Below are 12,157 nucleotides of genomic sequence, written 5' to 3' on the forward strand. Positions count from 1 at the left end.
CTTATTAATACTGACTAAATGTTATATGTTTTGATTTCCCTATCTGACCCCCATTTGCGTCTCTAATTGCAGCAGCCTTCATTTCTGGTGGTGCCAATTTAACCACAGAGAGTGAATTAGCCACGGCACAGAGGCAGATAATAATCCATTATGCCGTCTGGCTCACAGTAATACAGAGAAACAGGAGGGAAAACCCCTTTCTAATTCTGACTAATATTATAGACTATAATAAAATGGCCTCTGCACACCAATTAAAGCACGTGTAATTGAAGTGACAGCCAAAGAGTACAATCAACAGCAACATGTTATATTTTGAAGTTCAGATGAGATGAGACTTAGATTACATAATAATACTTCCAGCATCATGGAATTTAAGGCCAATATATTCCTCGACATTTGTTATTCCTCTAAATGTTATGGTTGTTTCCACTGCTGCAACCGACTTTTCCTATGAAATAAAACTAATACTTAAAAATGCCTGTTTACTGTGAATGTTGATTAATCTGTTTGTCTTGTATTGACCAGTTGACTGTTTCATCATCTGATGGTTAAATCAACAATTGAAACAAGGGAAACTGAATAATCATAGATGGTTTGTTTAAATCACGACATTTTTCATGGGCAGATACCAGACTTTTATGATGAGAGACTTCTTCTGAGTAGAAATCTCCCACGGTGAGGCTAATGCTTCACATGGCAGGTGTATGGAAAGAACAACCCCTATCACGTTTAGCATTAACTTCACCATGGGACAGTTCACACGCGGTCCACGGGTTTACCTGGGGTGCACCTCTGACTTCACTCCTGCAGGGGGTGACACAAATACTCATTAGACACAACAGAAAAGGCATTTTATGGTTTTACTTGAAAAAAAAAAAATAATGTGATCCTAGATGTTGTTAAAGTTGGACAAAATTATATAAAAACTTCATCTAAGAGTTGAGATTTGCAACCTGAACATTGAAATTTCATTTGTAATTTGAGACACAAGAAAATTAAAGAAAATTTTATTTTTTTAATTCATGAAAGCCTAAAAATTATCTTAAAAATTACACAAATGTTGCTCAAGTTTAAAATCCTCTAGAAAAATGCAGGCTTAGGAACAGCATATGACATACATTGTTTTTTTGTTTGTTTTGTTTTTATTCTTTTTTGGCCACACCATAAGTATAAGTCAGTGCCAGTGGAGTAGTTTAGGCTCATTTTGTTTAACCACAAGAGAGTGTAATCCCATTATATAACAGCATGAAGAGCCACACAGGATGTCACAGCTGAGTCTAAAAGCGTTCCAAAGCTCTTGTTCAGGAAATGTGTGTAAATTATTGTGTGTAGTGTGTTCATAGTATGTCTATGGCTTCACTCACCTGTTGTCATCCGGTACTTCCTCTTTCTGCTGTCTCTCTCATTTAGAAGTAAACAGCGTTCAGGCAACACATGTCTTATATAGCGGCCCCTGTGTATGACTCATGTAAAAATCCCTTTTAACAGAATGAGTATAGCAAAAGAAATCACGCACTCGTTTGCAGTAAGATGCTTTTATCTCATATGTAAATGCAGCCCACATAGAGGACAGGACCAAATATCATGCATTTGAACTGAGCTGGGCTTTTTACATAAACGTCAAAGTGATGAAGGAGTAGGCTGAACAACTGACATCATGAAACTTTAGGTGGATTTTGCACAATATTATGCAGGAATCAACAAAATGTTACTTTTAACAGTTACAATTTTAACTGACATATAATTGGAGCCAATTCATGAATTGTGACAAAGTGACACATACAAATGTTTTTTAGTTTTTTAAGCAAGATATTTGTACCAGATGCCAAATGTGTTACAAAACAGTCAAGGCAAACCTTAAAACTGAACAAAGTTGTATTTAACATGTTTTTGTCATAGGGGGAGCCTCCACACAAAATCCATAATCAAGATCAGTTTGAAATGAAAACTTATGGTCTTTCCAACAGTTGAACTGATGGCCAGAATGAGTAGGTGATTTGAGCACTGATATGTCTCGTTAGTCTAGTTAAAAAAGACAAAGTATTCAGTAGCAATACAGTCACTGCAGAGAGAATGTGTCCCTTAGTACCCTTAGTAATTTGAATTTATACTTCAAGTTTTGACTTTTGAATCTACAACAGTATAATAGTGAGAAGTTTTGGGTAACAGTTCTGATCATTTCATCACTGGCATGAAAACAAGAGAGACCCCTTCTCATCAGGGCACCTGCACTGGGACCTCAGGATGAGTGCGCTGTAGTCCACAAATGAGTTACACTTTCAGTTATAGGGTCAGGGTGTGGCATTTAGGGGCTTCTGAGAAAGACCTCCTTTCACCAAATGAGTGTGCTCTGCTCCTCCTCTCAAACTGCCTGAGAATACTCTTGTATTGTTTAATGGTGATGACGAGTCATATTGCTCTGATTCTGGAAAGACTCGGTGCATCCCCTCATATATTCGCGCTATCAATCCATGTTTGTGTTCTCCAGCAGCCACTGTCCCCAAAAACAGCCGCCTCCCGAGAGCTGCTTCAGAGAGGAAACCGCACTGACATCACATGATCTAAAGGAAGGGCTGTGAGAACATGAAGAGGCGGGGAAGCAGCCCAGACACACAGGGACCCCCCCTAAACTCGGGAAATTCAAAATAAAAAAAGCACAATATTATTAACTTCAAACAGTCTCCTGTCATTAAGTTTGAGTTTCCCCTTTTATAATATATTTTATAAAAGTAATCACATTTTAATGGAAATAGATGGTGGCTAAGAAATAAAAAATAAAAAAATCTGTATAAATTAATTTGGACAAGGAAAAGGCACTCCAGTAGCACTGTAATTGTGAATTTGGAAAGCATTGTTTTTTGAATATAATTTGTTTCCTTTGATATAAAATAAAACATGTTTAAATTAAATATTTATTTTAGAAATAAAAACATGAATGTTGATTTATTCACAAAAAGATTTTACACATTCTATTCTGATAATTAATATCAGGAATCTGGTATGAAACTTATGCCAATACAAAAACAGTGAATATGGGATCAAATTAGGTGTTATAATATCTGAAAAGGAAACTTATACAGCAAAGAGATAAAGTAAAGGTAAATTTAAGTATTTTCAAAATACACTATAGTTTTAAATCTAAATATCAAACCATACCAAATTACTATTATTATTATTATTGTTGTTGTTGTTATTATTATTATTATTATTATTATTGTTATTATTATTATTATTATTATTATTATTATTATTATTATTATTATTATTATTATAAGAAATTCATTAAATCCAATGCCACAAATTTTCTTTCAATGATTCAAAAATAATGTTGAGTGAGAGGATGAGCTCAGAGGCAGGTGGATCAGTGCTGCCTTTTTTTGTGGTAAAGGAGCAGCATTGAAAGGCAAAGTTCCAGACTGAGGACTCCCTGGAGGTACTCTGTCTCTCGTCTGGCCTGAGAATGCCTCAGGATCCCTCTGGAAAAGCTGCAGAACGTGTCTGGAGTGAGGTCTGTGTCAGCTTAGACTGCCTCTGGAACTCAACTGGAAATTGAGATTAGAGAAAATAATATCATAGTATGAATATATAATATAATAATATTAACATTATTATATACTACATATATTCATAATAACATAATAATAATAATATTATATTATATTGTTGTGACTTAACATTCTCATAACCTCACTTACTTTCGATTTACTTCTCAGTTTGTCATGAGCAAAAGAAAACTAAACCACAAATTAGGGCCGCATATTTTTTGTGTGTGGGCATTTAGGAGCAGACCACACTTCTGTTTAGTGGATACAAAAGTCAGACAGCTGACAGAACGGGTTTCTGTAAATGAGGTTGTATCTTTGTGGTTTGAATCAAAATTGGGCTAAAGAGTGACATATCATATATATGACTGAAAAGGGAAAATGTCCTAGGCAAATCAGCTATAGTCTAGGCATTAGTCTAACATTTCAGTCCAGACTTTCAGAGACTGCCCTATACTAAATAAAATAAGCAGACAATGAAACAATGTGGTAAAAATCACACTGGATATTTAACTGTTATGAATATTATCAAAACATTGTGAGATGATAATTAAAGTCAAAATGTGCTGAATTCACAAAAAACAGACTCTAGAATCTAGTGGGGGGCAAGAGACAGTTTTTTTCTATTAATTGCATTGTACTTTACCATGAAATATTGGAAAGGTAAATTCCCAAAATGGAACCTGATCATTTCTATTATTGACTCGATCCAAGACCATGTTATATTGCATTAAAAATCTGCAGTTAAACAATATTAATTTTAGCTGTCCCCCGTCTATATTAAATGTTATTGGCCTACAGAATGCCTTGATGTCATCTGAAACACAGCAATAGATTGCCCTTTCTTCAAACTATCACATTGCCACAACAAGGAATTGTAGTGCACTAGAAGGAACCCAAGAACTACTGCACCAGGGGTCAGACAATAGGTTCAAAGAAGCACTTAAGGGCAGATAAAACACTCTGAGCCTTTGGAGATTGGTGGCTCCTCCATGCATCTGCCTCTCCAGACCTCCTCTGATCCACCACCAACCACCATCACAGACTGATGTTAAATCAGCAGTTTCTCTAGACCTGTCACATGGGCTCAGATGAAGCGCCACAGGGCTGGGCAGTGAGCACTAGGGACAAAGGGCCCTCAGACCCCTCTAAAAAACACAGTGTCTGATGATTCAGATGGACGTCTTACTCTGAGGGAAAGATACTAGTGGTGGACATCTCTGGCACAAAGCAGGTCTCATGTAATAAATACCAAGGCCAATGTAATCTCCCCATGTTTTTATAATGGTCATCTAAAGAGGGCATTATGTAACTTGCCACCAGGCCAAGCACAGGCTTAATTTCATAAATGCAAGCTGTAAATTTAATATCAAATTGAGGAACATTCCAAGGACAAGCAGGTGGCTGACCACACCACCAGAAAAAGTTACTTAGTACATCTTTAAAGTAATAAAAAATTGACAAATGAGCAAAAGTTCAAGACAGTCAACATTATAGGCTATGGCAGCACACCTCCCTGTCTGTCAAACCACTGTGGAGCACATGTGTCTGGTTTCCCCGATCAAAAATCTGCATCTAAATTTAGAAGCTCTAAAGGAAGTGTGGGTGCATCAAACATATCTGAAATGTTCCGGCATCACACCACAAAACGTTTCAGTGAGGAGTGCAATGGGAATCAGGTCAATTTGTCTATGGTTGAACTAAATCAACGACCACGCAGCTAAATCATTTTAACTCCATTCCGGTGACCTCAAGACCATGGGTGGTTTGTGGTCTGGGAAAAATAAATAAATAAAAAATCCTATATATAGGTTACCCTATATAAAATCATAATTCTTAGACACACTTTTTGTGGTCGAAAAATGTCAGAATATCAAAAATATTTCTGTGATATATTCTGATGCAGATTGTGAGTACGAGTACATGCTTGAGCCCTGAGATCCAAAACCAAAGCACGTTGCAGAAATGACAAATCTCTATGATGATAGGGAGCAGCACTGCCCTCTAGTGTCCAATTCAACACACTGCATTAAACAACTATGGAGTGAGACGAATTTTACAAATGTGGGGATGTGTCTTCTTGGCCTCAAAGTCTCCAGATACCACAGACATGTACTGACATCACCAGACATCTGATCAAAACTTCATTCAAGGTCTGCTGTAATAGCTGTCATAATAAATGCATCTAGACTACAACCAAATTTAGAGAAATGTTTAAATAAAATATATATATTTAATTTAGAAGTAACCCCATACACTATGGCAAACATCACAGAGCAAAAAGCTAGTATGAAATCAAAGGTAAAAGACCACATAAAAATGATAGTAGGTTTTGGGTTAGGGCATCAAAGGTTTATGGTTCTTTTAAATAGCCAAGAATGTGATATCAAAGGCTCCCTGGTGAAGAAGAAAACAAAATGTACACTTAATGGCATACTATGTAGCTGGCACAGGCACATCATACAGGAAGATGATAGTAGTAAAGTAGTAGCCAGGTTTGTAAGGACATGTTTTACTGTGCAATATATACATCCAAAATATACAAAATGATGAAAACACTTTTAGAACCTGAGCAAGCAAAAACACACAAATAAAAACAGCTAGGGAAAAAAATGTATTTCATATAGTGATGGGCAAATGAGACGGAGCTCCGGGCACGTCTCGTTCTTTCTGAAACAAATTGCTCCGAAGCACTGCCTCAGCGCTCGTCCCGCTGCAGCCGCTCACGTGACCAAAGTGTCGCAGTGTTGGTCCCTCCCCCTACTGCTTCACTCTGCGTGTCAATCGCTTCAGTGTATCGAAGCGTTTCATTGGCTCAGCGAATGTTTCGCTCTGCGATTGGTTCAGAGTGCTTTAGCGTGTTCAGTGCAGTTCGTGGTTTGACAAGCGCTGAATTGCTACAGTATAAAAGATGCACCAATATTTCTTAAAAATGTTGGGTAGTGAGGAGCATTGTGTGACGTTAGTGGTGATTTTGGTGACTTTTGGCATTTGTTTAATTTTCGATGGTATCTACAAGTGGAAAAAAACGATTCATGGTTTGGGATCACTTTGATCTAATTCCACCTAACAAGGTAACCTACTTTCTTATTTACAGCTGCTATTTATGTTGCTCTTTACATATTATTTTAAATCATCATTATTATTGTTGTTGTTAGGTGCGGTGTATGCTCTGCACACAAGTATTGTCTTACACTGACAACACTTCATCGTTGCTGAGACACCTGCGTGCCAATGGTTAAATTTGTCCACTAGAGGTCAGTGTTTCTCCAAGGCCTCAGACACGTCGAACCATTTGAGACAATATTGCGACTAATCACACATCACTAGTTTCATAGTTTCTGTTGAGCAAAACTTAGCCCAATTCTTTTATCAAAATCACTATCACAAATTTGAAGCTTAATTATATTTCAAACTCAATACCGTACCATACCGGCTTGTAAACAGTGTTGGGAGTAACGCGTTATAAAAGTAACGAATTACAGTAATGCATTACTTTTTGCTGTAACGCAGTAATGTAAGGCATTACAGGGGAAAAAATAGTAATATTTTACTCGGTACAAATGTGAGTAACGCGCGTTACAATGTTTTTTTTTTTTTAACCTGGATTGAAGTGGTGTTTTTTTCTTCATACAAATTCGCTAAAATCACCTCGATATCAGCAGCGGGGAAACGCCGGACATGCGCCCTCATAGACCTTCAGGTAACCGCGGGCGAAAGGACTGACAAAGAACTCCACGCTGTTTAGACCTGGTTTAGACCTGGGTCAGTTCTGGTTTAGACCTGGTTTACACTCGTCCCTCCCTCTATCGCAGTTCACTTTTCGCGGTCTCGCAGATTTTTTTTTTGTGTGCAATTTTGCATGCCTTTTTTTTTTTTTATAACATTGTATGAATGCGTATTGCGTTCCTCCCGCTGCGTCCTGACTGGCCAAGGGACTCCTGTCTCCTGTACAGTACAGTACAGAATGTGTTCAGCTGCCAAATTTAAATACATGTTCAATCTCTAGCAGTGTGATTCTGAAGTGTTGTACGGTTGCAAGTTTTCTCCCCGACGAAACCCACAAAGTCGACGAAACGTTCTGCACCGACAAAGGCTCCTGGGCTCGCACCCAAAAGGCAGAGGAAGATGCAAACCATCACACAAAAAGTTGGACTTCTGGACACGCTGAAGGAAGGTAGAAGTTACGCGCTGTAACAGATTCTTGCACCGGCTCGGGTACCTGCAAATAGTTGCTGAAATCAGGGCCGCGAGCCCGAGCATCAGGGTCCATAAAGAGCGATCGGGTGACAGCCGCTCTTACCTCCGTGAGGTGCGGAGCAGAGCCGCTCCTTTCTCCTGCGGTCACCTTCGAGCCCGTCCCTACAGTGAGTCCTGTTTTAGTCCTAGTTCAGTTCTGGTTTAGTCCTAGTTCACTTCTGGTTTAGTCCTGGTTCAGCTCTGGTTTAGTCCTGGATTAGACCTGGTTTAGTCCTGGTTCAGTCCATATACAGTGCAAAAGTTATTTTGGTGAGAGTAACTTAAAGTAATACAATAGTAATGTAATGCCTTACATTTTAAATGCAGTAATATTGTAATGTAACGAATTACTTTGAAATGACAGTAATAGGTAATAAATAACGCATTACAGTTTCAAAGTAACTTGCCCAACAGTGCTTGTAAAAGCCTGATCCCGTCAGATCTCAGAAGTTAAGCAGGCTGGGCCTGGGTAGTACTTGGATGGGAGACCACTGGGAATTCCAGGTGCTCTTTAAGTAGCCTATATTTTTAAACAGGTACTTTAATACTTTTACTAGATTTCTGCATGTGATACTTTTACTTTTATTTTATTTTCATCTATTTTGGGAAAAAAGGTTACACATTATGGCTGTAAGCTTCTTTTTTTCAGTGAACAATATTATAATGAAGGTAGTACTATAAATAATCAATTGAACAGATCTGTTTAAAGGAGGCGGTCTGTTCTAATCACACAGGAAGAAGAGAGAAAGTGTTCTACCAAGTTACTCCCATTACTGATTCACCTTCTGCTTTTCTCCAGCCACACACGGACATCCAGGAGGTAAGCTTTAACGCAGTTATCACCTTCACTTTTTTGTACAAGTTTCTGCCATTGTTAATACTAATATTATTATAATAACTTCAAATGTTTTCTCAAAATCAATTCTTTTTGAGCTTGTGAGGTGGCCACTACAGCTATCAGTTAATCTGGCAATGTAGCTAAAGTGTGAATATTAACAAAAGTGTTTGCATTAAAGAAATACAAAGTCAATGCATGCCCACGTGCTCGATCTCATGGGCTTTCAGTGTGTGTGCCTGTAGGCATAAAAATAATAATCAAATTCCTTTCATGTTAATCATTTGTGGATTCTACAGGTACAGTCAAATGCACACTATTGAGCGTGCATGCAGGTGAATCATAGGGAGGAGTATACAGCTTGAAAAGATTGTGGGCAATTTACTGGCACAAATACAAAATTGAAATATGAACAAGAAAATATTTAAATTAAATATTAATAATTAATTGATTAAATAGTCTGCAATTACTGTGTTAATAGCAGCGTGTGCTTTAACTTGCAAGAAATTATGAACTAGAGTGGACTAATACAAGAAAGATCAAATCAAAAAGGAAGTGAAAAACCACAAATGCACCAATATGCACAAGTCTGAGTAAGCAAGGTATTCAGACAATAATGGTGAAATAGCTGTATTTTCTGTCATCATCTCATATAAGTTCCTTATATGAGAACTTAGAGAAATTGCACGCAAATTGATATCATCTAATAAATTATTGGTGTTTTTTCTCTGAATAATTCCGAGAAACCAGGGGTTCCGTGAGTATTAAACAAGGTCTAATACCCACAGAACCCCTAGTATCTAATCTAGGTCACAGATGACTGTTGACACATTTATTTTTATTTTAACAGGGACATCATACATTAATAAACATTTCTATAAATGTGCTGACCATACACAGATGTTAAAAAGTCACCATAAAAAAACAAAGGAAGCATTAGATATATACATACATTTATATTATATAAGACAGTTTATTGGACTCAACATTCAAAAGACTGAAGTTTTTAAGTAAAAAAAAAACTGTTTTTAGCCCTCACAGGCTGACCGCAGCTCTGATGGCGGAGAATCGCTCACAGACGACAGAAGTGAACCAGCTCTTATCAAACAGTTCGAGCTCATGGCAGGCTGAGGCCATCAAAGGCGTCCAGATCACTGCCACGCTGGTCATCTTTTTGGTGAGGACCACAGTGGCAACAGAATGTGGCAGGGATCATTTTGGGAGGAGGGGTTTATTATAATATACCATACAGAAGTTCATTTGTGTTTTGTTCACCTTTAGGTGGGTGTGCCTCTGAATGGGCTGGTGGTGTGGGTGCTTGGACTCCGAGGGAAGAGACACCTGAGGCGCAGAGGCAGTACAGAGGAGACCCGTGCTGCCAGTAGTTTCCGTGTGTATGTCCTGAACCTGGCTGTTTCGGACCTGGTGCTCTTGCTGCGCACTCCGCTCATGCTGGGGTACTTGGCCCATGACAACAGCTGGCCCTTCGGCCATGGGTGCTGCCTCCTGGTGGTGTTCCTCCGGGGGTTGGGCCTATACGCCTCTGCCTTCCTGCTCTGTGCTGTGGCCCTGGAGCGCTGCCTGTGTCTGCTCAGGCCGGTCTGGGCAGGCCTCAGACGGCCCTCCTGGGCGGTCCCCCTGGCCTGTGCCCTCATGTGGCTGTTAGCCACAGCTCTGTCGGCACCTTACTTCCAAACTGCTGTTGTGAAGACTGTGAAAGGGAAACACCAGTGCTACGACAGTGATGAGTTTAACATGGGCCTCTTTGTCACGGAGACCCTTGCAGGCTTCGTATTTCCTCTGCTCATGTTTTTGGGGAGTAACCTGGCCGTGCTGTTGACCATTCATCAGGCTGTGCCCCCCACCCCCACATCCTCCTCCCCTTCCATGGCTCGCAGGATGTCACGCATGTACCATATGCTGTTCTTCACCATGCTCATCTTCCTCACCTGCTGGGTGCCATACTTTGTGTGCCGCTTCCTGCGGGCACTGGCCGTGGGGCGTTCTGACAGACATGCCCTGTTAAAAGGGGCCTCTCTTGGGTTGTACGTGTCCCTGTACTTGGTCTACATAAAGTGTGCCCTGAACCCCGTCCTGTATGTGTTTGTGGCTCGAGGCCTGAGTAAGGCTGTTCGAGCTTCACTTGTCTCCACCATCGAGAAACTCTTCAATGATGAGTCCACAGAGTCTATACGACGAAAATCACTCAAAAACTCACAAATGTAACCATAAAACATTTTATTTTAATGAGATAGTGGGCAACAATGTAAAGTAAGAAGTTTGATAAATCCCACATTAGTAAACAGAGTTGAAAACATTTTTCTTGACTAATAGTTCCCAGTGAGCTCTCATTACAAATATTTAGCTGAAAGTGCTCTGACTGATGCTGTCATGAACTGAATCTGTTCCAAAACATCTGCTACTGTTGCAACATGAGTGCCATGGCGCAACACAGTGGCATAACAGTTTCATGAGACATCTTGTCTTTGTCGTGGGTAGATTAGGACAAATGAATACTATTGCTTAAGGACTACATGGACTGACTATAGTCAAAATAGTATGAATGTATTGTCAACATTTTGTTAACACCTTATTTTCAAATACTTGTTATTTTAGAATAATTATGTTGACAAATATTTCACAATACCTTTTATTTTATAAATGAGACCAATGAAACCCTTTGAGTATTATAAACACAAGGCTCATCCATGTTCAGGGTTTTTTTATTACCTCCAGACAGTGATTGATGGTGCCTGGGTTGGAGTCCGGGTGAAGCAGCTCGTCCACCTGTTTGTGAGCCAAGGACAGTAGCTCCTGTGCATCCTGGAGGCTCTCTGTGTTTTGAAGAATCTCTCCCAGTCTCCTGGCCATGGCCTCTGCGTCACTGTCTGGCATTGCTTGTCTCATTTTAGCCTTTGAAATATAGAAAATTTAGGGCTGTGCAATTAATTCAGTTGTGATTAATTTGTAATTAAAATGTTTGAATGTGAATATATTAAGAAACACATTCAGTGTTTTAGTGTCAAATGTCCAAAAATGACAAATTTTTATATTGTCTATGTACATAAGCCTTTTTAATAAAAATGAAAGTTATAATTAATAAAGAAAAAATAATGTTATTGTTAGCCTTAATTGTCCCCATAGGGAAATTTGTCCTGTGCACTGAACCCAATATAATAAACAAACATTTTTTTTATTTATCTACTTTTTATCTATAGAGAAATTAAATTTAAAAAATTAAGTAGTAGTAACCTAATCACAGTTAAATACAAAGGTTTTGGTTAAATCAATGCGTCAAGTACAATACATAATAGGCCAAAGCAAAGAAAACATTTTTGAGGCTTTTTTCTAATTACCGACAGACAAGTAAATGTAATCATTTGTTTCCTCAGACCCAAAATACAGAACTTTCTGTCACTTTTTTTACTCATTTCATTTTGTCACAGTATTGTAGGTTACTCAAGAAAGGATGTATACATCTTCCTGTTTCCCACAAAGGAAATGTCTAGTAAGCTACATTTTCTGAAATAGTATTATGAAC

General features: G+C 38.7%; 1 protein-coding gene across 1 annotated transcript; it reads left to right on the forward strand.

Moving 5' to 3' along the window:
* The first annotated feature begins 7,681 nt into the window (after window positions 1-7,681).
* On the forward strand, window positions 7,682-11,812 carry LOC110172895 (C5a anaphylatoxin chemotactic receptor 1). The gene is made up of 4 exons (XM_055154580.1): window positions 7,682-7,909; window positions 8,516-8,601; window positions 9,649-9,793; window positions 9,898-11,812. Exons 3-4 carry the CDS (start codon window positions 9,674-9,676, stop codon window positions 10,840-10,842), a joined length of 1,065 nt encoding a protein of 354 aa, XP_055010555.1. The 5' UTR covers window positions 7,682-7,909; window positions 8,516-8,601; window positions 9,649-9,673; the 3' UTR covers window positions 10,843-11,812.
* The last annotated feature ends 345 nt before the right edge of the window (window positions 11,813-12,157 follow it).

The sequence above is a fragment of the Boleophthalmus pectinirostris genome, unplaced genomic scaffold (assembly GCF_026225935.1).
Source record: "Boleophthalmus pectinirostris isolate CB_2022bp ecotype Guang Dong unplaced genomic scaffold, ASM2622593v1 HiC_scaffold_19, whole genome shotgun sequence".
Lineage (NCBI taxonomy): Eukaryota > Metazoa > Chordata > Actinopteri > Gobiiformes > Gobiidae > Boleophthalmus > Boleophthalmus pectinirostris.

Bases quoted from the DNA above. Each gene is read 5' to 3' on its own strand.
- LOC110172895 (XM_055154580.1), top strand. From the start codon at position 9,674: ATGGCGGAGAATCGCTCACAGACGACAGAAGTGAACCAGCTCTTATCA. The intron at 9,794-9,897 runs GTGAGGACCACA...GTTCACCTTTAG, and splicing joins CCACGCTGGTCATCTTTTTG to GTGGGTGTGCCTCTGAATGG.